The 23,633-nt window shown below is 54.6% G+C and overlaps 2 protein-coding genes across 9 annotated transcripts in view; one reads left to right on the top strand and one right to left on the bottom strand.

Moving 5' to 3' along the window:
• FANCA (FA complementation group A) overlaps positions 1-7,155 on the top strand; it is a 77,615-nt gene extending 70,460 nt beyond the window's left edge. For 3 of the 6 annotated variants that reach the window (XM_063613052.1, XM_055232894.2, XM_063613054.1), the window contains 8 exons: positions 688-800; positions 2,746-2,884; positions 4,779-4,841; positions 5,542-5,647; positions 6,108-6,183; positions 6,373-6,529; positions 6,687-6,779; positions 6,952-7,155. In XM_063613052.1, the coding sequence (XP_063469122.1) occupies positions 688-800; positions 2,746-2,884; positions 4,779-4,841; positions 5,542-5,647; positions 6,108-6,183; positions 6,373-6,529; positions 6,687-6,779; positions 6,952-7,059 (855 nt within the window). In that variant the 3' untranslated portion in view covers positions 7,060-7,155. Of the gene's footprint in view, positions 1-687; positions 814-2,745; positions 2,885-4,778; positions 4,842-5,541; positions 5,648-6,107; positions 6,184-6,372; positions 6,534-6,686; positions 6,780-6,951 lie in introns of those variants that run through there. The other 3 variants (XM_063613053.1, XM_055232895.2, XR_010114535.1) reach the window with 2 other exon arrangements.
• On the bottom strand, positions 7,089-23,501 carry ZNF276 (zinc finger protein 276). Of its 3 annotated transcripts, XM_063613073.1 has the most exons (12): positions 23,102-23,501; positions 22,114-22,417; positions 21,768-21,814; positions 21,242-21,691; positions 17,740-17,786; positions 16,705-16,826; positions 16,059-16,142; positions 12,233-12,343; positions 12,088-12,163; positions 11,606-11,723; positions 7,755-7,854; positions 7,089-7,685 (listed from the first exon to the last, which is right to left on the bottom strand). In XM_063613073.1, exons 1-12 carry the CDS (start codon positions 23,307-23,309, stop codon positions 7,415-7,417), a joined length of 1,938 nt encoding a protein of 645 aa, XP_063469143.1. In that variant the 5' UTR covers positions 23,310-23,501; the 3' UTR covers positions 7,089-7,414. The 3 variants fall into 3 exon arrangements, with proteins under 3 accessions (XP_063469143.1, XP_055088890.1, XP_063469144.1); XM_055232915.2 differs by lacking the exon at positions 16,705-16,826 and having other exon boundaries at positions 17,708-17,786; XM_063613074.1 differs by lacking the exon at positions 16,705-16,826 and having other exon boundaries at positions 21,242-21,672.
• Positions 23,502-23,633: the final 132 nt, after the last annotated feature.

Genomic DNA, 23,633 nt, shown 5'->3' with positions numbered 1-23,633 from the left:
GAGGCTGTACTGTACGGTGGCTGCCTGTGCCCCCTCACGAGAGCATAACTGTGGCCCACTTGCGCCTGACCATGCTTTCTTGGGACTTCGGAGCAGAGACTTCACCTCAGCTCCCGCCAGAGCTCAGCAGGCTCCCCTAGCAGCCCACGGTCCCAGGAGGGGGAGGAGGGCAGCATTTCCCTGACTTCCTTGGCGGCTCACTTAGTCCTGAAGACCACAGCTGTCACCCTTCTCAGTCATCAGGGACACGAGGGCCTTTTTCTGCTGCAGCATAGCATGTTCCCCAGGGAGCTCCCCAAGCAGGCTGCATTTGCACTGAGTTGTAGCTCAGTTGGTGGAATTCATGATAAATGAACTCCTCGGTATTTGGAACGCCAGCTCTCAGCTGAGGGCATCCAAGGACCAGGCATTCCTAGCTCAGGGGAGTGTGGTCCCTTCACTGTTTTGTTAGGCCAGGCTCTTCCTTCTCCAAATTCCACGTCTTCCATGAGTGTAGGTAATAATGCCTCATGGAACTGCTTTGAGCCTTAATTGAGGTAAAAAGATACTGGCTTCGGAGTTCCAGAGCGCAGGGTGGGCGTGGGCCCGTGGTGGCCTTCAGGAGCGCTGGGGGCTTGTCATGGCTGTGGCAGTGGAGGTGTGTCCACCTCAGCCACACTCATCTGTGTCCTGGTGCTTTCTCCATAGTTGTGGTGGCCGAGCCTGGAGCCTGTGCTGCTCTGCCAGTGGAGGAGACACTGCCAGAGGCCGCTGCCCCGGGAACTGCAGAAGCTGCAAGAAGGCCGGCAGTTTGCCAGCGAGTACGTTTGGATGGTGAGACGGGGTGTGCCTGCCCAGATGCACTTCGGGACCTGCTCGAGGTCATCTAAACACGCTGGCTTGCTTGAGAGAAGCGGTGTGGGCAGCCTCTTGTGTGAGCAGGGAGAAAAGAACCGAGTTCTCATGGTGGCGGGCGCCTGTAATCCCAGCTACTGGGGAGGCTGAGGCAGGAGAATGACTTGAACCCAGGAGGCGGAGTTTCCAGTGAGCCGAGATTACTCCAACGGCCAATAGAGCAAGACTCTGTCCAGGAAAAAAAAAAAACGGCCTCTCCCAGGCTCCCGTCTGAGTGAGGAGCTCAAGTGATTCCTTTCCACCTGCTCCTCTTCCTCTTATATCTAATGTGGGCTCCCAGAGTGGGCCTCGTGCTGGCAGGGTCAGTGTCATGGGGACCTCAGGGATGCAGATGTTCAGCCTACCCTGACCTGTGGACCCCAGTCAGATATTCACGGGTCCTTGGAAACCATCGAGCTCCTGGCGCAATCCAGGCTCACACACCCTTCTGAGGACCACATTGCTGATAGCCACTCCACCTGATGAATGTGGGTGCCGTGTTCTTAAGGGGTCATCAGAGGGCACTGCTAGTACCCATCCTGCCTCCTTGGAGGACACCTTACTTTGTGACTAGTTTTGAATCCCTGATGCCACACTGGGTCCCCTCAGGGTTTGGCTGCTCGCAGTCTACTGAAAGAACAGAAGAGGGGCCCAGCACGGTGGCGCACGCCTGTAATCCCAGCACTTTGGGAGGTGGATCACCTGAGGTCAGGAGTTTGAGACCAGCCTGGCCAACATGTGAAACCGTCTCTGCTGAAAATACAAAAATCAGCTGGGTGTGATGGTGTGTGCCTGTAGTCCCAGCTACTCAGGAGGCTGAGGCAGGAGAATTGCTTGAACCCGGGAGGTGGAGGTTGCAGTGAGCTGAGATCATGCCATTGTAGTCCAGCATGGGCAACAAGAGAGAAACTGCATCTCAAAAAAAAAGGAGAAAGCAGGTCTCACCTCCAGTTCTAATTCTACAAACACAGATCAGATTGTCTGAAGTTTTTTTTGTTTTGTTTGAGACAGAGTTTCACTCCTCACCCACGCTAGAGTGTGATGGCACGATCTCGGCTCACCACGACCTCCGCCTCCCGGGTTCAAGCGATTTTCCTGCCTCAGTCTCCCGAGTAGCTGGGATTACAGGCGTGAGCCACCATGCCTGGCTAATTTTGTATTTTTAGTAGAGAAAGGTATCTCCATGTTGGTCAGGCTAGTCTCAAACTCCCAACCCCAGGTGATTTGCCCGCCTCAGCCTCCCAAAGGGCTGGGATTACAGGCTTGAGCCACCGCACCCTGCCTTGTTTTTGTTTGAGATTGAGTCCTGCTGTGTTGCCCAGGCAGGTCTCAATTCCTGGGCTTAAAACGATCCTCCCGAAGTGCTATGATTGCAGGTGTGAACCGCGATGCCCAGCTTATTTAAAGTCTCTTAAACCACAGCATTGTTTCATTAATTTCCTACCAATTTTTTAACCAGCTAGAAAACTCAGACACCACACTGGGGCCAGAGCCAGGCAGTCCTTTGTTCTCTGTTGTAGGAGGGAATGCCTGATCCACAGGCCAGGCATGGAGAACTGAGGCCTCTTCCAAAATTTAGGCAGCTGGGGCCCAAGAGCACAGGGCAAGGTGGACAGGACCAGGCCAGCTGCCTCTTCAGTCAGCAGCTCTCAGAACGCCAGGATGCCCTGGGGGCAGCACCTGCCCAGACTCTCATGTGGACCTGGGGGTGCTGGGGGATGCAGACCTAGTTTCTGATGGTCCGGAAACCCTTCTGTGTCCTCTGATGGAAAGGCAGGCCCCAAAGGTGACAGGTGGGAATAAGGGCTTGGTTTCTATGGCGTGGTTGTATGGTTGTAAGGCCGTGCAATGATCCTGTTCTCTCTGTCCCAGTTTCCTTTCTCCTGATGCTGCCTCCCCAGCACCCAACCCGGACTGGCTCTCAGCTGCTGCATTGCACTTTGCGATTCAACAAGTCAGGGAAGAAAACGTCAGGAAACAGCTAAAGAAGCTGGACTGCGAGAGAGAGGAGGCAAGATAGGAAATTCTTTCACTGATTTCTCACAAGCTTGGTTTCAATCAGTGCTGTTTATCTGGGCTTGCCTGATGAACTGTTTTTCTAAAGACAAATACGAGGCTTGGAGCAAGACTTTTTTTGTTGTTGTATTTTTAGTAGAGATGGGGTTAGCCAGGATGGTCTCGATCTCCTGACCTCGTGATCCTCCCGCCTCAGCCTCCCAAAGTGCTGGGATTACAGGCGTGAGCCATTGTGCCTGGTCAGCTTGGAGTAAGACTTTGACTCTCAAGTTTACTAGTAAAAATAATAATTTGATTTTTTTAAATGGTTGTATGTATTTGAGACAGGGTCTCACTGTCGCCCAGGCTGGAGTGCAGTGGTGCAATTAGGTCACTGCAGCCTCTTTCTTCTGGGCTCAAGCCATCCTCTCACCTCAGCCTCTGGAGTAGCTGGGACTACAGGTGTGTGCCACCATGCCCGGCTAATTTTTTAATTTTTTCCTAAGAGATGAGGGTCTCTAGTCCAGGCGTGGTGGCTTATGCCTGTAATCCCAACACTTTGGGAGGCCGAGACAGGTGGATCACTTGATGTCAGGAGTTCAAGACCAGCTTGGGCAACATGGTGAAACACTGTCTCTACTAAAAATACAACAAATTAGCTGGGTGTGGTGGTGCACACCTATAATCCCATAGCCTGTAAAGCTACTCAGGAGGCTGAGGCGGGAGATTCTCTTCAACCCAGGAGGCAGAGGCTGCAGTGAGCCAAGATCACACCACTGCCCTGCAGTCTGCGTGACAGAGCAAGACTTGTCTCAAAAAAAAAAATTTTTTTTAAGTAAAAAAGAAAAGAGTTGGGGGTCTCAGTGTGTTGCCCAGGCTTGAAGTGCTTTTCTTCAGCTTATTTTTATCCTCATCACAGCCCAGTGTAAAGGCTGTCAGCCTTCAAGTGGTGCCTTCTGTATTCATGCTGCAGTAGCCTTGATTCATGTGCCGAGGGACAGCCCCAGATAAGCTTGCAGTGAGACAGCTCAGAGCTGGGGTGCTGGGGACAAGAGGCAGCAAGGATGGGACTGTCTGTAGCCATAGGCATAGGGAAATGATTGGGAGAAGAGGCTGCTCTGAATTCCAGGCCAGGGACCGTGCTCGACTCAGACCCACTGCCCACCTCATTGCTGCGCCCTGGAAAGCCTGCCTGCCCCCACAAGACCAGCGACACCCACACAGCCCTCTGTGCAGGGAGCCAAGGGTGGTGTGTGTAGAACAGGAACAGAAACAAGCAGCCCTCTGTGATCAGCCCGAGATTCTCAACACATAGGTGCCGTGTCAGCACACGACTTACACCAGCTAAAAGCTGGACTGACAGCAGCGCCCAGCGTTTTGGTGATTGTAACAACCCTACGGGGGTTCTTCTGAGTACGTCTTCAGGTTTCTTGTGCAGTTTTGTTAGAAGGGATTTTAGTGGCTCCAGGGCCTTAAGGCCTTAGTGTGCGGAGAGGAGTGTCCACAGAGTCCCTGCCCCGTCAGGCCCTGCTTTAGGATGGAGCCTGTGGGTTTATCTTCAAGGATTTTACAAACACTTCTGACAGGAGGCCTTGCGGGGAGATGATGGTGAGTTCGGACTGTGCACAGCCAAGGAAACCGCAGCAGTCTTCTCTTTCTGGCTCTTGTCACTTTTTCAAACTGTTTCTAGCTTTGTTTAAAGGCAAGTGTGAAATGACCCAGCCAGTAGTAATTAATTCTCAATTACGCTGTCTCTCTAAAAGTGACTGGAAAGTTTTCTAAGATGCACTTAAAGGATTTATGGTCTCTATGTAAAAACTTTCAATTAAAGAGGAATGTGTCAGCCTCATTTAGAATGACAGAGCACAGGTAATTTTAATGTAATAATAAATGCACATTTGTATTTGCAGCTGTTGGTTTTCCTTTTCTTCTTCTCCTTGATGGGCCTGCTCTCATCACATCTGACCTTAAATGTAAGTCAGACCTTCCCAGCCAAGGTGTCCTCTCCCGCTGTGGGCCAGGCAGGGGCATCAGGCAGCCAGCTTCCAAGTCAGGGTTTCCAGACGAGCTCAGGAGCTCCTTGTGTTTGCAGAAGTGTGAGAACTCCCAAGCCGTGGGCCTTTTTTTTTTTTTTTTTTTTTGAGATGGGAGTCTCACTCTGTCTCCCAGGCCGCAGTGCAGTAGTGTGATCTCAACTCACTGCAACCTCTGCCTCCTGGGTTCAAGCAATTCTCCTGCATCAGCCTCCCGAGTAGCTGGGATTACAGGCGTGAGCCTACCACGCCTGGCTAATTTTTGTATTTTTAGTAGAGACAGGGTTTCACCATATTGCCAGGCTGGTCTTGAACTGGCCTCAGTGATCCGCCGACCTCGGCCTCCCAAAGTGTTGGGATTACAGGCATGAGCCACTGCATCCGGCCTGTGGGCCTTTCTTTGAATGTCTTATTTGAGGATGTGGTACAGCAGCCTTGGTGTGGGTGCTCTAAGTCCCTGGCCTCCTACCTGAGCCACTTCTGTCCGGAGGCCCAGTGTTACCTTCTATAGGTTGTCACCAGTTTTAAGACTTTCAGTAAGCAAAGAGGAAATGCCCTCTTCTGTGCTGAGGGCTGTACCCCCCTACCCATGGGAGCACCAGGTCGGCCATTCTCAGGGTTGGTCTCCCGCGGTTTACAGAGCACCACGGACCCACCGAAGACTTTCCACGTTTGTGCAGCAATCCTCGAGTGTTTAGAGAAGAGGAAGATATCCTGGCTGGCGCTCTTTCAGTTGACAGAGAGTGGTAAGAAACACGCTGCTGAGGCGCAAATGCGGAGGGCCGCTCTTTTCAGAGGCAACTTTCAAATGTTAAGAACGAGCCCTCGAGGTTCACTAATTCATTTCTATGAGTTTATCCTCTTGCTAAGTTTATAAGCTCCATTTTAGTTGGGACAGATTAAGTACAAACTTGTTTAAAGCAGTAAGATAATTTACTGGCTCACTGGTCAACCCCAGGACCAATGGGCCTATCATGGGTACTGCCTCTCTCTGTACCACACCCACCTTCCTGCAAGAGGGCGACCCCCCCTTCCTCTCCCAGCTGCTGACAGGTACCCGGGTATCCTCAGCTCAGGCTGTTCGTCCCACGCTATCCCCACAGCCAGGCCTCTTAGGGTACACATCCCAACCCCCAGGGGTGTCCCCCAGCACTGATAATAGGCAGAGATGTCCAGAGTTGCCTGAGCCACTTCTTGGTGTTGCAGACCTCAGCCTGGGGCAGCTTCTCCTCCGCGTGGCCCCGGATCAGCACACCAGGCTGCTGCCTTTCGCCTTCTACAGGTACCTTCACCCACAGGGCTGGTCAGGGCAGGGGCAATATTTCCCAGACCCCCATCTTAGCACCTCTGGGTCCCGCCAGATGGGAAGGGTTGCCTGTGCCTCTGCTCCACAGATGAGCAGTATCCCTTGGCATCATCTGCTACCTTTCCAGCAGTCTGTAGCCATTTGTCACTATGTCTTTACCTCTAGTCTTCTCTCCTACTTCCATGAAGACGCGGCCATCAGGGAAGAGGCCTTCCTGCATGTTGCTGTCGACATGTACCTGAAGCTGGTCCAGCTCTTCGTGGCTGGGGATACAAGCACAGTTTCACCTCCAGCTGGCAGGAGCCTGGAGCTCCAGGGTCAGGCAGGTGCAAGGGCCGGTCCCATCTCCAGGGGAGCTCCCCCTAGCCTGAGACTCCTTCTGCCAAAGAATGTCCGGGCACAGCATGCAGACTATGGGGGACACACAGCCCTGTGTCAGTATGTCTTCTACCCTGTGACTTTGCCTGTTTTCTCTCTAGGGCAACCCCGTGGAACTGATAACAAAAGCTCGTCTTTTTCTGCTGCAGTTAATACCTCGGTGCCCGAAAAAGAGCTTCTCACACATGGCAGAGGTAACGTCAAGATGCCCACCTTGGGCCATGCGGGGGACATGAGAATTCACAGCTGCCTGGGCCATGTGCCCACCTGGCTGGCAGTGCAACTCAACTATTTCTGCCAGAGCCCCCCGCTGTGGTCTGAGGCCTAGTGGGCGGCACGTGCTGAGGACCTGCTCCTCTCTCACAGCTGCTGGCTGATCGTGGGGACTGCGACCCAGAGGTGAGCGCCGCCCTCCAGAGCAGACAGCAGGCTGCCCCTGACGCTGACCTATACCAGGAGCCTCATCTCTTCTGACAGGACCTGCCACTGCACACCAGCCCAGCTCCTTTGTAAATAATTTATTACAAGCATAACATGGAGTTCTTGTTGCACTAAAAAGTGGATTACAAATCTCCTCGATTGCTTTAGTGGGGAAAAGGAATCAATTATTTATAAACTGTCTGGCCCCAAGTCACTCAGTGTTTGCAGGAAAATAAACCACTGGTCCCAGAGCAGAGGAAGGCTACTCGAGCCGTACACCAAGCCCGCCTCCAGCACCGAGGGCGGGCAGCACCCTCCGACCCTCCCATGTGGGTGCACACGAAGGGTGAGGCTGACACAGCCACCGTGAAGTCCAGGCTGCTAGAGGTGCTCATCCTCACTGCCGTCCTCAGGTGGGTTCGGGCTTCACCGCCTGGTCCTCTGTGGTCACAGAGGGGCTCGGTGGCCCAGGTGGTGGTTCCGCCTCCAGAGGCAGGGCCTTGTCCTGGGTCTGTGTCAGCGGGTGCACCATGGACATGTGTACGTTGAGGTTGTGGGCCTTCTCAAACCGCCGGCCACACTGGTCACAGGCAAAGTCCAGCTCAGTCTCAGCCTTGTGTTTGGTCATGTGGTACTTGAGGGATGCCCGCTGCCTGCACTGGAACCCACAGACCTCACACCTGGGGGACAGAGGCAGGTAAGAAGGTGCGTGGGCCACAGCCCTGGTGGGGGGCCTGAGTCACACTTACTGCAAAGGCTTGGCTCCTGAATGTCGCATTTGGTGGACGAGAAGGTGCTTCCGCTGCTTGAAGGTTTGTCCACACTCGTCACAGATGTAGTTCCGCACCTCTGAGAGAGGAGAGTCCAGTGAGTCCAGGCCCCTGATGCTCCACCCTCCCAGGGGGACGACGATGACAATGTGAAAGCATCACAGCTGGGAAGATGTTTCCGCACATGGTTCACCATGCAGCAGGCCCAAGCAAGGGGCCTCTGAGGGCCTCATTTATTAAGATCTTTAAACTGCTTGATACACTGTCACATGGCTTCATCAGCCGTGTGCATTTGAGGATGGTTTTTAAGGAAACTTCAGAAATCTATATTTCCTTAACCACATTTTTTTTTTTTTTTTTTTTTTGAGATGGAGTCTTCCTCTGTCACCCAGGCTGCAGTGCAATGGCGTGATCTCGGCTCACTGCAACCTCCGCCTCCCAGGCTCAAGCAATTCCTCTGCCTCAGCCTCCCGAGTAGCTGGGATTACAGGCGCCCCCCCACCATGCCCAGCCGATTTTTGTATTTTTAGTAGAGATGGGGTTTAACCATATTGGCCAGGCTGGTCTTGAATTCCTGACCTTGTGATCCACCTGCCTCGGTCTCCAAAAGTGCTGGGATTACACGTGTGAGCCACCGTGCCTGGCCTAGAAATTCTTAAAGGAAGCCATATCACTAAGGCTGTATAGATTACTGATTGTCACAGCTATGGCTGTTCTCTAGAATTCATCTCCATATGAGAGGGGTCCATACCCAGGGGCTGGGGATATGCATGGCTGTACTCGCTCTGGACATCTTTCTCACACCCTTGAACAAAGAGATATCACTTGCTAGTCCACAAATGCCACATGTGGACATGCAGACCCATTCACCCTGTGCTGCCTACACAGCTGTCAAGCCCTGAAACTTCACAAGACAGACTTTTCCCTTTGGAGGGAAACCCTACCTTGGCATTTTACTCTACGCTGTTCTGTTTTTTTTGAGACTTGAGTCTTGCTCTGTTGCCCAGGCTGGAGTGCAATAATAGCCCAATCTCAGCTCACTGGACCCTCCACCTCCCAGGTTCAAGCAATTCTTTTTTTTTTTAAAGACAGGGTCTTGCTCTGTTGCCCAGGTTGGAGTGCAATGGTACAGTCATGGCTCACTATAGCCTGGAACGCCCAGGCTTAAGTGATCCTCCTGCCTCAACCTCTCAAGTAGTTGGGACCACAGGTGTGTACCACCATGCCTAGCTACTTTAAAAAATTTGGGGGGCCGATGCAGTGGCTTACACAAAGTGCTCAATCCCAGCACTTTGGGAGGCCAAGGTGGGCAGATCATGAAGTCAGTTCAAGATCAGCCCGGTCAATATGGTAAAACGGTCTCTACTAAAAATACAAAAATTAGCCAGGTGTGGTGGCACGCACCTGTAGTCCCAGCTACTCGGGAGGCTGAGGCAGGAGAATTACGTGAACGCAGGAGGTGAAGGTTGCAGTGAGCCGAGATTGCACCGCTGCACTCCAGCCTGGGAGACACAGACTGTCCTGAAAAAAAAAAAAATTGGGGGCTGGGCACAGTGGCTCATGCCTGTAATCCCAGCACTTTGGGAGGCCAAAGCAGGCAAATCACCTGAGGTCAGGAACTGGAGACCAGCCTGGCCAACACAGCAAAACCCGCCTCTCTACTGAAAATACAAAAATTACCCAGGCGTCACGGCTCATGCTTATAATCCCAGCACTTTGGGAGGCCGAGGCAGGTGGATCACGAGGTCAGGAGATTGAGACCAGCCTCCCTAACATGGTGAAACCCTGTCTCTACTGAAAATAACGAAAAGTTAGCTAGGTGCGATGGTGGGCACCTGCAGTCCCAGCCACTTGGGAGGCTGAGGTAGGACAATGGCTTTAACCCGGGAAGAGGAGCTTGCAGTGAGCCGAGATTGTGCCACTGCACCCCGACCTGGGCAACGGAACAAGACTCCGTCAACCCTCTCCACGGCCCGTCGTGGCAGCAGGTGCCTGTAATCTCAGCTACCTAGGAGGCTGAGACAGAATTGCTTGAACCAGGGAGGCGGAGGTTACAGTGAGCCAACATCGCGCCACTACACTCCAGCCATGGTGATAAGAGTTAGACCGTCTCCATCAATAAATTTAAAAAAATGTTTTTGGTAGGGACGGCCTGACTATGTTGCCCAGGCTGGTCTCAAACTCCTGGCCTCAAGCAATCCTACTGCCTCAGCCTCCAAAGTGCTGTGATCACAGGCGTGAGCCACTGCACCCGGCCTGGTTGTGACCATCAGTGACTGGACAGATACAGAGTCTGAAAAACCAAACCCAAGGAACTGCTGCCATCAGGAGAGACGTGGGAGAACCCAAAAAATAACAACCCACATGTCAGGAGATGACCCAGCAGTAAAAAGCAATCCTAATGAAAAAATACTTCAGTAAATTCAAGTACAAATAAATAAGTAATTCTTATTCTGTAATAAGTTCAAAACCAAGGAAAACTGTACATGTAAGGATCAATATACAGTTGTCCTCAGCTGGTTCCAGGACCCCCCCACCCCTTACCAAAATCTGCTCATATTCAAGTCCCAACATTAGCCCTGCAAAGACCTTACAGAACCTGCACTTATGAAAAGGCAGCCCTCTGAATACCAGGAATGCGAGTCCCTGACCATGGATATGCGGGTCCACGAGGTTCAAACAATTTTTTTTTTTTTTTTTTTTTTTTTTTTTTTTTGACAGTGTCTCACTGTTGCCCAGGCTGGAGTGCAGTGCTGTAATCCCAGCTCATTGCAACCTCCACCTCCTGGGTTCAAGCAATTCTCCCACCTCAGCCTCCTAAGTAGCTGTGCCTACAGGTGTGTGCCACCATGCCCAGCTAATTTTTGTATTTTTAGTAGAGATGGGGTTTTACCATGTTGGCCAGGCTGGTCTTAAACTGCTGACCTCAGGTGAGCCACCCACCTCGGCCTCCAAAAGTGCTGGGATTACAGGTGTGAGCCACCGTGCCCAGCCAAGTTTGTCATTTTGAAAACATATCCTTCTTGGATTATAAAAGTAACTTGTGTATTATAGAAATTGTGAAAAATAAGACGGGCACAGAGACAGCACCCTCAGTCATAATTCCCCCATCCACCTCCGGTCTTAATGACATGACCTACACACAAGTGAAGAAGCAGAACCACACGTGCCTCCCCCCTGTCCACGGGGGCAGCTCCCCAGAGTTGGCATGCCTTCATGCCTTCCACTTTCCCTTTTAAGATACACTTGTTTGGGCCAGGTGCAGTGCTCACACCTGTAATCTCTGCACTTTGGGAGGCAGAGATCACTTGAGGTCAGGAGTTAGAGATCAGCCTGGCCAGCATGATGAAACCCTGTCTCTACCAAAAATTACAAAAATTAGCCAGGCATGGTTGTGGGTGCCTGTAATCCCAGCTACTCGGGAGGCTGAGGCGGGAGAATCGCTTGAACCTGGGAGGCAGACGTTGTGGTGAGCCAAGATGGTGCCACTGCACTCTAGCCTGGGCAACAGAGCAAGACTCCGTCTCAAAAAAAATTAAAAAATAAAATGATCAGTTCGCAAAAGGACACCAAGATTGCTTGGCTATTAGTTTTGACAAACTGCCTAGATCCTGGGGAAGTCAGGAATTCCTTCCATCACAGGGAAAGGCAGATTCACAGTGATGCCCTACTCTAGCCTTCATCTACCAATGTGACTGAGTACCCAAGACCCCGTTAGCCACCTGCACGCGACCCCCAACTCGGGGCGGGGATGGGTATGAGAAAGACTGGAAAGCAGGTCACGTGCCCCTGGCTGTCACCGGCGTAGGCAACATTGGCGATGGGCATACCTGTGTGGATGAGCTTCACATGGCGCTGCAGGTAGCGATCGATCATGAAAACCTTGTTGCAGCCAGGATGGGGGCAAGGCCGCTCCCGAACCTCCTCGTGGTGCTCCTTGATGTGCTTCTGCAGGAGAGACTCAGTGAGAGACCCTCAGAGCCTCACCCGGGCCACGCAGCACAAGCCCTCAGCGGGTGACAGCTGACGCCCCTGGAAGGAAGGCAGATCCAACTCCTCCAGCTACACCACTGGCTCCTTCACAGCTTCACTCCAAGAAACTTCTAGACCCCCCAGGGGATGTCTCAAGTGAAAGTCTGGCCCCACATCTACTTCCAAGGACGGCACTGGCTAGGGCTGCTCCAGGTCTCCGTTAGCCTAGGTCACGAGAGTCCTTGGGCACAAGTCTGAGTCAAGCTGCAGAAACACCTGCTACCTCCCCAGGTTCACACTGACAGCTGCCGGGCCTGGGTCAGGCACAGGCAGTGCTCACCTTCATGCCGTCAGCGCCTCGGTACACGGCCGTACAGCCCTGGTAAGGACACTTGTAGATGGTGGGAAGCTCCTCCCTGCAATGAAGAGCACGCATGGAGCCCCGGCCCCGACAGGCAGGGCGAGCCTCGCGTTCCAGGCATCACCTCTCACAACGAAGCTGCTGCTTCCACCCGGGCTTGGGTCCCGGCTTCTTCCGAATTCTTGGTTCTTCAGACTTCTTGGCTTCTTTGCTTTCACACTTCTTACCAGAGACCCTGAAAAAAAGAGGTTCCCAGATTCAGTGGTTTCTGTTCTCCATTTGCAGATGTTTCTTGTCTCTTCAACCTGAGAGATGGTTTTTCTGAAGCTTTCCTGAGTTGCTTCTGGGCTGACTGACCCTCAGAATCTACCTGAAGCCACCAAAGCCAGAGTGACTCTGGACAGGAGGCCTCAGGGGCGAGCACAGCAGAGGGCGAGGGTGCAGGGTACAGCAGGGTCAGGGGCGAGCACGGCAGAGGGCGAGGACGCAGGACACAGCAAGGTTGGGGCGAGCACAGCAGAGGGCGAGGGCGCAGGGTACAGCAGGGGTGGGTTCTGAGAACTAAAGTTTCACCCTGTGCTACACGTAAAACCCAAAACTGGAGATACCAGGACAGCAGAACAGGGATGTCCGAAGGGCCACTCCTTTATCAAAACGACCTTATGCTAGGAAAAAGCTCAGAATTCACTCTCTCAAAACGGGACAGCTTGATTCCAAGCTCAAGCCACCCAGGCAGGGCTTCAGAGGAACAGGTCCTGTTCCCTGGGAAGCACAGGGTGAGTAGCTGCTACCCCAGCATTCCTCAGCCCCGCCTCCACTGCAGGGAGCCCCGCCCGTGTTCCTGGAGCTGCTAGCTCACACCATGGTGGGCAAGAACCGTGTCCTCCAAAACTTTGGGGTCGTGCATTTTAGTTGGTCTGGCAAGTCCCTAAGGGACCAGCAAATGCAGCAGCTTCCAGTGTGCATCTATTGGAGACTTAAAGAGACACACTTGGGGTTCCTTTTTGGATCCAGATAAGGATAGTTAAGGAGATCTCTCAGGAACAGAAGGGAACTCCACCATGATAAAACCTCTACATGAAACCCACAGCAGACACCACACTCAATCATGAAGGACTGAAAGCTCTTCCTCCAAGGTCAGGAACAAGACACGGATTCTCCCGCCACTGTTCTCAGCACAGCACTGGAGGCCCTAGCCAGAGTAACTGGACAAGAAAAAGAAAACAAAGAAAAATTCTCCCTATTCACAAATGACATGATCTCCTATGTAGAAAACCCTAAGGATCCACATACAAAAAACCCGAGTAAATTATTTCAGCAAAGTTGCAGGACACAAAATCCATACACAAAACCCAGTTATGTTTCTATATATTGTCAATGAACAATCCATATGCAATAGCATGAAAAAAATAGTTTACACTGCCAAGTCCAGTGGCTCACGCTGGCAATCCCAGCACTCTGGGAGGGTGAGGTGAGAGGCTCGCTTGAGCACACAAGGCTGCAGTCAGCCATGATCGTGCCAGTGCACCGAAGCCTGGGCAACAGCATGAGACCCTGTCACTAACTGCCCTTCTCTTTAACGAGTGCATTGAGGCCGGGCACGGTGGCTCACGCCTGTAATCCCAGCACTTTGGGAGGGTGAGGTGGGCTGATCATGAGGTCAGGAGTTCGAGACCAGCATGGCCAACACAGGGTAAACCCCATCTCTACTAAAAATACAAAAATTAGCCAGGTGTGGTGGCATGCGCCTGTAATCCCAGCTACTCAGGAGGCTAAGGCAGGAGAATCACTTGAACTCAGGAGGCAGAGGTTGCAGTGAGTCAAGATCGCACCACTGCACTCCAGCCGGGGCAACGGAGCGAGACTCCGTCTCAAAACCAAGACAAAAACGCATTGAAAAGAACTGTGTTGACTTTGCACAGGCTGCGCCTTCTCTCCCTGTCCCTAGTAACTGGTTTTCATGACCTAGCCACATGTCCCCCTCACCTGCCCTGCCTGCCTGGATTGGGTGGCCCCTTGTTTGTGAGTAGCTGGACATGCTGTTCCCACACTGACCACTCACCTCCTCAGCACATGAGGCTTCAGAGTACCTGCAGTCTCTGTGCGCTTGTGTTTGGGACAGGAATCCTTACGGACCGGGTGGGCTGGGCTCAGGCCTCACTGCTGCTTGTCAGTTCTTTCCCCATGAGGGCACTGGCCTTGGCCTTCCCCTCTGGCTGGAACCACTGACCCCTCATTAAAACATCACTGAAGTCTCTTCTCATCTGCCCCCAGCTGAGGACACAGGCGAGCACGCCTGCTAGAACTCTAAGGTCAGAGTCAAGAAGACTGCGAGGCAGCACACGGGCTGGGGGCTGTGCCAAGGCCCTTCTCGGTTCCCAGGGGGGTCTCATTGTTGCAGCTGAGGAACCAAGTGCCCCTGGCACTCGCTGCAGTCAGGAGGCCATGCTTGCTACCACCCAGTCCTGCCTCCTGCGCAGCAGTTTCCACTAAAGTCACCCCTTCTACTAGAGGCATCTGAAAACCTATCTCCTGTGTCTCTGTTCCAAAGCACGTCTTTGTCTGCACTCCTGGGGTCCCAGAGGGACTAGTGACACAGTCTGAGTGTGCTGTCCCTGTCACAGCAGCAGGGGCTCAGCAGAGAGGACCCTCCCTCCTGAATCTGCCTCAATCTGGAAAAGGCTCACTTGGCTCCTCCCATCCCAGCTCCCAGCCCTCCTCACACCAGCAGCCCCAGACCTTCTGGGCAGCAAGCCACAGACACATTCTCAGGTGTCCTGGGATTCGGACTCAACCCGGGGGTCACAGGGAGTGGGGGCTTCCGTACAGCAGCCTCGGGCACACCCCCAGCCATGACTGCTGGGAACAAACCTGAGGGTAAGGACCCCCCTCCGAGCCATGACTCCTAGGAACAAACCTGAGGGTAGGGACTCCCACCGGCCATGACTCCTGGGAACAAACCTGAGGGTAGGGACCCCCGGGCACCTTTTCTGGGCCTGATCAGTTTTCTGTTCATGCTGAGGCTGCTGCAGCCCCTCTGGCTCAGTCCTGCCCTCTGCTTCTCATCTCTCTCCAGGCCTCCTCCTCTGCTCCTGTTTCTCTTTTCAGAACTTAACAGCATCAGAACTTCGAAGAAAAAAGGCAGTTGACCTCTCAGTCTGCACGGCAGGGTTCTAGTGGCTGACTGTGGTGCTCAGAGCCGCCTGCCCTCTGGACCTTTGTTCTGGACTGTGAAATGCTCAAGGACAGGGACCGGGTCAGTCACCAACTACCTGGGAGTGTTCTGGGTACTCCTGGGTACAGGGTTGCAAAGAAAACAGCACAAGTGAAAACCAGCCCTCACTACCAGGGCCTGTGTTCTCACTGAAGAGAGAAAACAAAAATCCCCAAAAACAGAGTCAAAAGAAGGTCACAGAAGTGATTCAACAGGGAAGTGGACCGTGGCTGCCTGGCCATGGACATCAGTGATGGGGTCAGAACCGGGAGGATGACAGAGCTGGGTCCTTGGGCCTCTGAAGACGCACACAAAGCAGAAGCGATGGGTTGGGGGGTTCCGGAGGGTACACTGGGGTGTGAACCCAGGGCAGGACTGGCAGAAGAGACGTAAGAGCCTCCTTCTGAAGCAACACTGGGTTTTGTCGACAGAGACACCTGCCATCCACTGCTGGGACTCTGAGACGGCCCTGCCCCGGCCTGCTGGTCACTTCACAGTGCTGAGACCAGGTCCCAGCTCCAAACCACCAGGAGGACCCACCTTCTCACCTGCCCACCTGCCCCTCCCCCGCCTCCCAGCTCACTGAAGGAAGCCACATTTCACTGGGCTCGGGAGATCCGGACACGAGAGAGTGAAATGACGGGGGGCACAGCAGGGAGTGAGAGCCCCTGGAGGACAGGCGGGTGTCTAGGTCGCCCAACCGACACCTCCAGCAGACCCCGGGCTGCCCACTTACTTCCTTTCTGGGTAAGGCTCAAAGGACTCGTCTGAAGACTGCGCATTTTGCTTCTTGTCATTTTCGTCTTCACTCAAGACGTCTCTAGGAATTAAGAGAGAATCTTCAGCAAAGCCCTGGGCCTGGGCAGTGACAGATCCAACGAGACCTCCTGCCTAAAGATACACATGGACCCCCATGTCCCACGTTTGAGTTCTTGTGAAAATGTCTTAAATCTAAAATCCCCAGATTTCCAATCCCATTTCCGAACAAAGGGCCAGCCAGGCTCACAAGCCAGTAATCCCCACAAGCCATGTGCTCCGGGCACCAGGACACCGGACTTGTAAACAGCCCTTTCCACAGCGGCCCAGGAGGGGTGGAGGCTCTCGAAGGTAGCTTCCTGCTAAGCAGACTTTGAGAAATCGACCACCTCACCCTGTAACTGCAAACCCTATGGAACCCTATGCAGCTGACGGGTTTGCCATGAGTCACTTCTAAGTTCACAAAAGTGGCCAGGTGCAGTGGCTAACTCCTGTAATCCCAGCACCTTGGGAGGCTGAGGCAGGTGGATCGCCTGAGGTCAGGAGTTCGACACCAGCCTGGCCAATACCGTGAAACCCCATCTCTACTAAAAATACAAAAATTAGCTGGGTGTGGTGGCGGGCACCTGTAATCCCAGCTACTCGGGCGGCTGAGGCGGGAGAATCGCTTGAACGCGGGAGGTGGAGTTCGCAGTGAGCAGAGATCACACCACGGCACTCCAGCCTGGGCAACAGAGTGAGGCTCGGTCTAAAAAAAAAGTTCACAAAAGAAAAAAAAAAAAAAGACTTGTGGCCTTTATTCTACAACCTGAGTTGCGTTTTCGTCTCCTGGCAGTCTTGAGGACAGTCTTAGCCACCCCAGGTGCCTCCTGGCACCTGCCAGACTTCATCACTGCACACGCCACTGGGATTGCCCCCCAAACTGGGGTGTCCTCATTTGGATGAGGTGCATCTGTGTTGCAGTCAAGGTTTACAGGAAAGAGTGGAAACGGTGCAAACCCCAGCCTGGCACAGCTGCCCTGAGTGGCGCTTGGCTCAGAGGCAGGGGTGGCCCAGGGACTATGCAGACACTGATGGGGTCCCTTCTGAGGCCTGTCCTCCTCCAACACCTCCTCACAGAGCCTCTGCTTCAAGTCACAACAGTGTCATAGTCAAGGGCTAAAGTCGGGATTTCTCTACTCCAGAAACATCTGGAGTGAACACAAAACTATGGCCCTAAAACAGTAGCGGAAGCAAAGGACCCAGCCAGACTGGTTTCAACAAACTCGCTTGTAGGCTGCTCTGGGTCAGAAACCCTATCAGCCTCCCTGTGGAGCTGCCTCAGGTCTGTGAGTGACCTCTGGCACCCAGGAAACCACCAATCAGAGACAAGAAGCCTCGGAAGCTCCCCAGCCCCTCCTCTCCCCCCACCTCGAGAGGAGATGCGTCCCAACCAGGGCACGGACAGCCGGCCCCTATGATGGCTTAGTTTGGTATCAGGGCATGGGCAGCCGGCCCTACGATGGCTGTTTGGTTTCTGAAGAAGAAATTTTAGGCTGTTTAAACCCACTCTTCTCTCACCCCTCAGAAAGGTCACGGATGGTTTTTGAAGGAGAAATTTTAGGCTGTTTAAACCCACTCTTCTCTCACCCCTCAGAAAGGTCACTGAACTCGTCTTTTACCCGATCATCCGAGGTTGATGATGGAACCTGCTTCTCACCCAACTGCCCTGAGAAACAAAGAACAAGGCTCCTGTTACCAACACGGAGCACAGAAAGGTCTCACCTGCAAGGAGGCCTGATTCTACTATTGATGACTAGAAGGGAGACTGGGGTCCCTGACCCGCAAGTTCTCCCCACCTTGGCCCCATCCCCGCCAAGAGTACTATGCAGCCTCTGATCCTGCCCTGCCACCCCGACGTCTAGAAGCGCACAGGCAGCAACAAGCATCAGAACCCTCAGGAATAGCAGAACCAGAAAGCCCAGTCCTTCCACAGACTCCGACCCAGTCCTCCTAGGACAGCCTGGACGTGGTGGATGTCCTGAGACATTTAAAAAATTACTGGGCCAGGCATGGTGGCCCACGCCTGTAATCCCAGCACTTTGGCAGGCCGATGCAGGTGGATCACGAGGTCAGGAGATCGAGACCAGCCTGGCCAACACGGTGAAACCCCATCTCTATTAAAAATACAAAAATTAGCCGGGCATGTTGGCACGCGCCTGTAATCCCGGCTACCTGGGAGGCTGAGGCAGGAGAATCGCTTGAACCTGAGAGGCGGACGCTGCAGTGAGCCGAGATCGTGCACTGCACTCCAGCCTGGGCAAAAGAGCAAGACTCTGACTCAAAAAAATAAAATAAAATAATAAAAAATTACTGTTCTCAGTCCGGGTACAGTGGCTCACGCCTGTAATCCCAGCACTTTGGGAGGCCGACGTGGGTGGATCACGACGTCAGGAGATCAAGACCAACCTGGCTAACACGGTTAAACCCCCTCTCTACTAAAAATACAAAAAGTTGAGCTGGGTGTGGCAACTCATGCCTGTAATCCCAGCACTTTGGGAGGCCGGGGTGGGCAGATCACCTGAAGTCGGGAGTTCGAGACTAGCCTGACCAACATGGAGAAACCCCATCTCTACTAAAAAATACAAAATTAGCCAGGCATAGTGGTGCATGCCTGTAATCCCAGCTACTCGAGAGGCTGAGGCAGGAGAATCGCTTGAACCTGGGAGGCGGAGGTTGTGGTGAGCCGATATCATGCCACTGCACTCCAGCCTGGGCAACAAAGAGTAAAACTCTGTCTCCAAAAAAATACAAATACAAATACAAAAAATTAGCCGGGTGTGGTGGCACAAGCCTGTAGTCCCAGCTACTCGGGAGGCTGAGGCAGACGAATCACTTGAACTGAGGAGGCAGAGGTTACAGTGAGCTGAGATTGTGTCACTGCACTCGAGCCTGGGCGACAGAGACTCCATCAATAGATAATACTGTTCTCTCGGCCAGGCCTGGTGGCGACAGAGCGAGACTCCATAAATAAATAAATAAATATTACTGTTCTCTCGGCCAGGCCTGATGGTTCATGCCTATAATCTCAGCCTTTTGGGAGGCCAAGGCAGAAGGATCACTTGAAGCCAGAAATTCAAGACCAGCCTGGGCAAAACAGACCTCATCTCTACTTAAAATAAGTTTTCTTTTTTGTTTTTGTTTTGTTTTTTTTTTAGATGGAATCTTGCTCTGTCGCTCAGGCTAGAGTGTAGTGGTAGGATCTCGGCTCACTGCAATCTCTGCCTCCCAGGGTCAAGCGATTTCCCTGCCTCAGCCTCCCAAGTAGCTGGGACTATAGGCAACCGCAGCCACACCCAGCTAATTTTTTGCATTTTTACTAGAGACGGGGTTTCGCCGTGTTAGCCAGGATGGTCTCGATCTCCTAACCTCGTGATCCACCTACCTTGGCCTCCCAAAGTGCTGGGATTACAGGCGTGAGCCACCGCGCCTGGCCTGCTGTTAATCTTATCCCTCCTGACCTCATGATCTGCCTACCTCAGCCTCCCAGAGTGCTGGGACTACAGGCGTGAACCACTGCACATGGGCTAAAAGAAGTTTTAAAAAGTATTGTTCTTGGCTGGGTGCAGTGGCTCACACCTGTAATCCCAGCATTCTGGGAGGCTGAGGCGGATGGATCACGAGGTCAGGAGTTCGAGACCAAGCCTGGCCAACATGGTGAAACCCTATCTCTACTAAAAATACAAAAATTAGGTGGGTGTGGTGGCACGTGCCTGTAGTCCCAGATACTCGGGAGGCTGAGGCAGGAGAATTGCTTGAACCAGAATCCGGGAGGCTGAGTTAGCAGTGAGCCAAGATCGCACACTGCACTCCAACCTGGGCTACAAAACGAGACTCTGTCTCAAAAATAAATAAATACGTAGACAGATAGATAAACAGATAAATAAATAGGTAGATAAACAAATAGACAGATAAATAGGTAAATAGGTAGGTAGACAAATAGGTAGATAGACAAGTAGATAGACACGTAGACATACAGAAAGATAAGTAGACAGAGAGAGAGAGAGAGGTAGGAAGGTACGTAGGTAGATACACTTGTTCTCAACATACTGCATACAAGTTTACAGAGCCAAGCAGCTCTAAGATGTGACACTCACAATCCCGTTCCTACCCAAGGCCCGGAGCCGCACTGTCTCATCTGTGCACCCATATTTGACTAAACTAGCTGGGTAGCTGTGTTTCTGTTTGGGACAGAGTCTTGCTCTGCCGCCCAGACTGGAGTACGGTCGTGCAATGTCGGCTCACTGCAACCTCCGCCTCCCAGGCTGAAGTGATTCTCACGCCTCAGCCTCCAGAAGAGCTGGGATTACAGATGCCCACCACCATGCCTGGCTAGTTTTTATATTTTTATTATCCATGGCATTTCGCTATGTTGGCCAGGCTGGTCTTGATCTCCTGACCTCAAGTGATCCGCCCACCTCAGCCTCCCAAAGTGCTGGGATTACAGGTAGCTACATTTTTTGGAAGCTCCCCTGAGGACTCAAAGTGGGAGCTGAGTGCTCAGGTGGGGACAGGTGCACAGAGCACACACAGGACAAGAGGCTGGAAGGAAACTGGCCCCGGCCCTCCTAACACAACATCCAAGAGCAGCTGCACCAGCCCACAGTGCTATGGGTTCTGGAGCCCAAACAAGGGCCTTGTGTTTCCCCTCAGCCTGTCAGCAGAGAAAGCTGTGCCACACTGGCCCACACCAGGGTGTCACCAGGCGGCTGGCTGAGTGCCAGGAAATGACCTGCAGCTGGCCCAGGGCAGCAGCCACAGAGGCAACGGCCATTCTCTTCTCCCACGTCCACAGACAAGGCTCCATTCTTCTCTCTTCCTCAGTCCCCTCAGCCCCAAGCACAGACTTAGAGAAAGACTAGATGTCTGATGAGCGTGTCTCCACAGAAACTGCTGGAACAGAGCCCTGCTCACGGAGGAGCAAGAGGCGGAGACAGGCTGGCCGCCCCTCCCTGCTCTCTGGATGTGGTGAGCAGCCGCAGGCAGAAGCCCCAAGCTCTGCTCCTTCTCACACCACACCCCAGCCACCACCTAGAGCAGTGGAGACATTCACTTTCTGCTGAAAACCCTGCCCCACTGAGGAGCACAGATCCTGGTCTAGCACCAGCAAGAGGTGCCTCCTACCTGGGGCCCCGCAGAGGGGCAGGCTTGGCTGAGGTGGGAAGCCCGACCTGGGCCCCACCACATCGCTGTCCGAAGGAGGCTGGGCCACATCCGTGCTGGGCAGTGTCTTGGTCTCAGCCCCAACTGGGGTACCTGTCCCTCTACCCTGGGAGGTCTGAGGGGCGTCCCCAGGGTTCCACCCTCGGTGCTGGGGCAGCCGTGGCGCCGTCTCTTTGTCCCATGGCCACTTGACTGCCAGCGCACTGTCCAGCAAGAAGGCCTTGCAGCTGGAGCTGGTGTCCATGGTGTAGTCGTGGCCCTGGTCGCAACCCCACACGACTTGGATGACGCCGCAGTACTCGGAGGACAGTGTCCTCTGAAGGTGGGGCAGGACCCTGCAGCTGGCCGCATGTCCGTGCACCCAACCCACCAAGCCGTGCAGGCACTGGGGGCTTGATGTGATCAGATCCACTGCAGAGAGTCAACAGAGATGTCAGATCCACGGCTGGTTGGCACCCAGCCCACCCTCCACCGGGGGAGGACTCACCCAGACACGCTCCCTCCTCTGCCCCTGTTGGGGGCTGGGCACCGACCCTGCAAAGGATCAGTGTGGCCATGAGCAGGACAAGCAAGCGGAGGTTCACAGCGCTTGTCGTACAGAACCCTCTCGAGGTCTCAAACCTCAGCGGTCCCCACAGGTAACCTCTTCCCTCACCCCAGCTCCTCCCAGTTCGTCTCTCCACACCAGTCCCAGGGCTGTTCGCACTGAGCCCGGGCATGGCCCGTTCCCCCCACCCAGAGGCTCCCGCCGAGGCACGCCCTGTCCCTCTCTCAGCACGCGTCACATCGCAGTACTGACAGCCTGAACGTGCCCTGAACAGACTAGGGCATACTTTGCACAAGGCTTCCGGCGACCAGTCGGGGAGACGTTGACCCTCTGCAGGAAGGACTTGAGGAGGCTGTGGCACTGGTAGAACTGGGCGTGGCAGCTCTTGCAGACAAACGGAGATAAAGTGGGGTCCTGGCGGACAGCCACACCCAGCAGGCATTGGAAGTCCCTGACGAACACGCGCTCCTCTGCGGATGGCCTCTCCATGCTCGCTCCAGGCGCCCTCTCGGAGATGCTGCGCAGACTTCTCGAGGAAAACTTCCCGTGGCAGAGGCGACAGTGACCCATGGCGAGAGCCCGGCCTGCTCCTGCACAGAGCGGCAGGAAGTGTTAGCAGCCGGCAAAGGAGGCTCCTGAGCAGAGGGCGTTCTGGACTCCAGGTCCGAGGGCAGCGCCTGCATCGCCCTTCGCGAGACCCCGGACACAGCAAGCGGCTCGGGCGCGCGGCTCTCGGCGGGACAAGCCGCCCTGTCGGGGATGTGGCCGCTGGTCCAAGAAATCTTTCAAATTTCAAAGGTCTCTAAGGCCTCCCCAGCGAAGTAACTTCACGAGTGAAACCTGGAACTGCACCCTCCTCCCAGCGACCGCGAGACCCGGGGAAGGCGCTGCACCCTCCAGGAAACGCCGCGGTTTCCTGTCTGCCAAGTGCAGGTGCCGCCTCCTTTCCTGCTCCCCGAGGACACCAAGCCAGGGAGCGCGATTCCCACGCGCGGGCACCCCAGGGCGACCTGCCCGCGGTGACAGCGCTCCTCACGCCAGGTCCCTTCTAGACAAGCCCGCGGCCGGGGAGGCCGGGCCGGCGACGCCAGCGTCACGGAGCGCGAGGAAAACCGAGCCGGCCGCCCAGCGCCTATCCAGACGCAGCCCCGAGTCCGCTACGCACTTGGCCGGGTGGAGGGGAGGCCGCGCCGGCTTCCGGGCGTCAGTGCAGCTCCGCCCACGCGCAGCCCCCGCCGCGACCCCAGCCCGCCACGCCCGGGCCGCGGACCCACCTGCCTCGTCCGCGCCGTCCTCGCCCGCGTCCCCGCAGGACCCCACCGGGCCCCAGGAGCGCCGCACCGTCGCCCGGTCCACCCTCGGCCCGCCGCTGAGGGAAGGGCGGCCCCGAGCCCGGCCGCCGCCGCCGCCGCCGCCGTCCGAGGCCCCGCCCTGCTGGGCCGCCCCAGGGGACAGGAAGCGGCCCAGCCGGTCCCGCTTCATGGCAGCGGAGGACGCCAGCAGAACCCTGCGGGTGCTGCCCGGCCCGAGATTCCTAGAGGACCCGGCGTTCGGCTCCGCTCGGCGGGCTGGAAGCGAGGCGGGGCGGGGGAGGGGCGGAGCGAGAAGCAAAGCGAGGCAGGCGGGGCGGGCCAGGAGCCAGGGGCGGGCCAGGAGCCAGGGGCGGGACCACGCCGGCCGAGGTTCCACCCGCGTTGCCAGCGCCCCCGCTCGTACCGCTCCCCTCTCCGGCCCGAGGACGGCCGTGCCCGCTGCTGTCGCCAATGGAGCGCTGGCCTGGGGCGGGGCGGTGGGCGGAGGGGCTTG

Source organism: Symphalangus syndactylus, chromosome 11 (assembly GCF_028878055.3).
Source record: "Symphalangus syndactylus isolate Jambi chromosome 11, NHGRI_mSymSyn1-v2.1_pri, whole genome shotgun sequence".
Taxonomy (NCBI): domain Eukaryota; kingdom Metazoa; phylum Chordata; class Mammalia; order Primates; family Hylobatidae; genus Symphalangus; species Symphalangus syndactylus.
Note: the sequence above shows the minus strand (reverse complement) of the source record. Positions and strands in the feature narration are given on the sequence as shown.

Bases quoted from the DNA above. Each gene is read 5' to 3' on its own strand.
- ZNF276 (XM_063613073.1), bottom strand. From the start codon at position 23,309: ATGAAGCGGGACCGGCTGGGCCGCTTCCTGTCCCCTGGGGCGGCCCAG. The intron at 17,787-21,241 runs GTAGGAGGCACC...TTTGTTTCTCAG, and splicing joins GCCCCTCTGCGGGGCCCCAG to GGCAGTTGGGTGAGAAGCAG. The intron at 7,686-7,754 runs GTAAGTGTGACT...TCTGTCCCCCAG, and splicing joins TCAGGAGCCAAGCCTTTGCA to GTGTGAGGTCTGTGGGTTCC.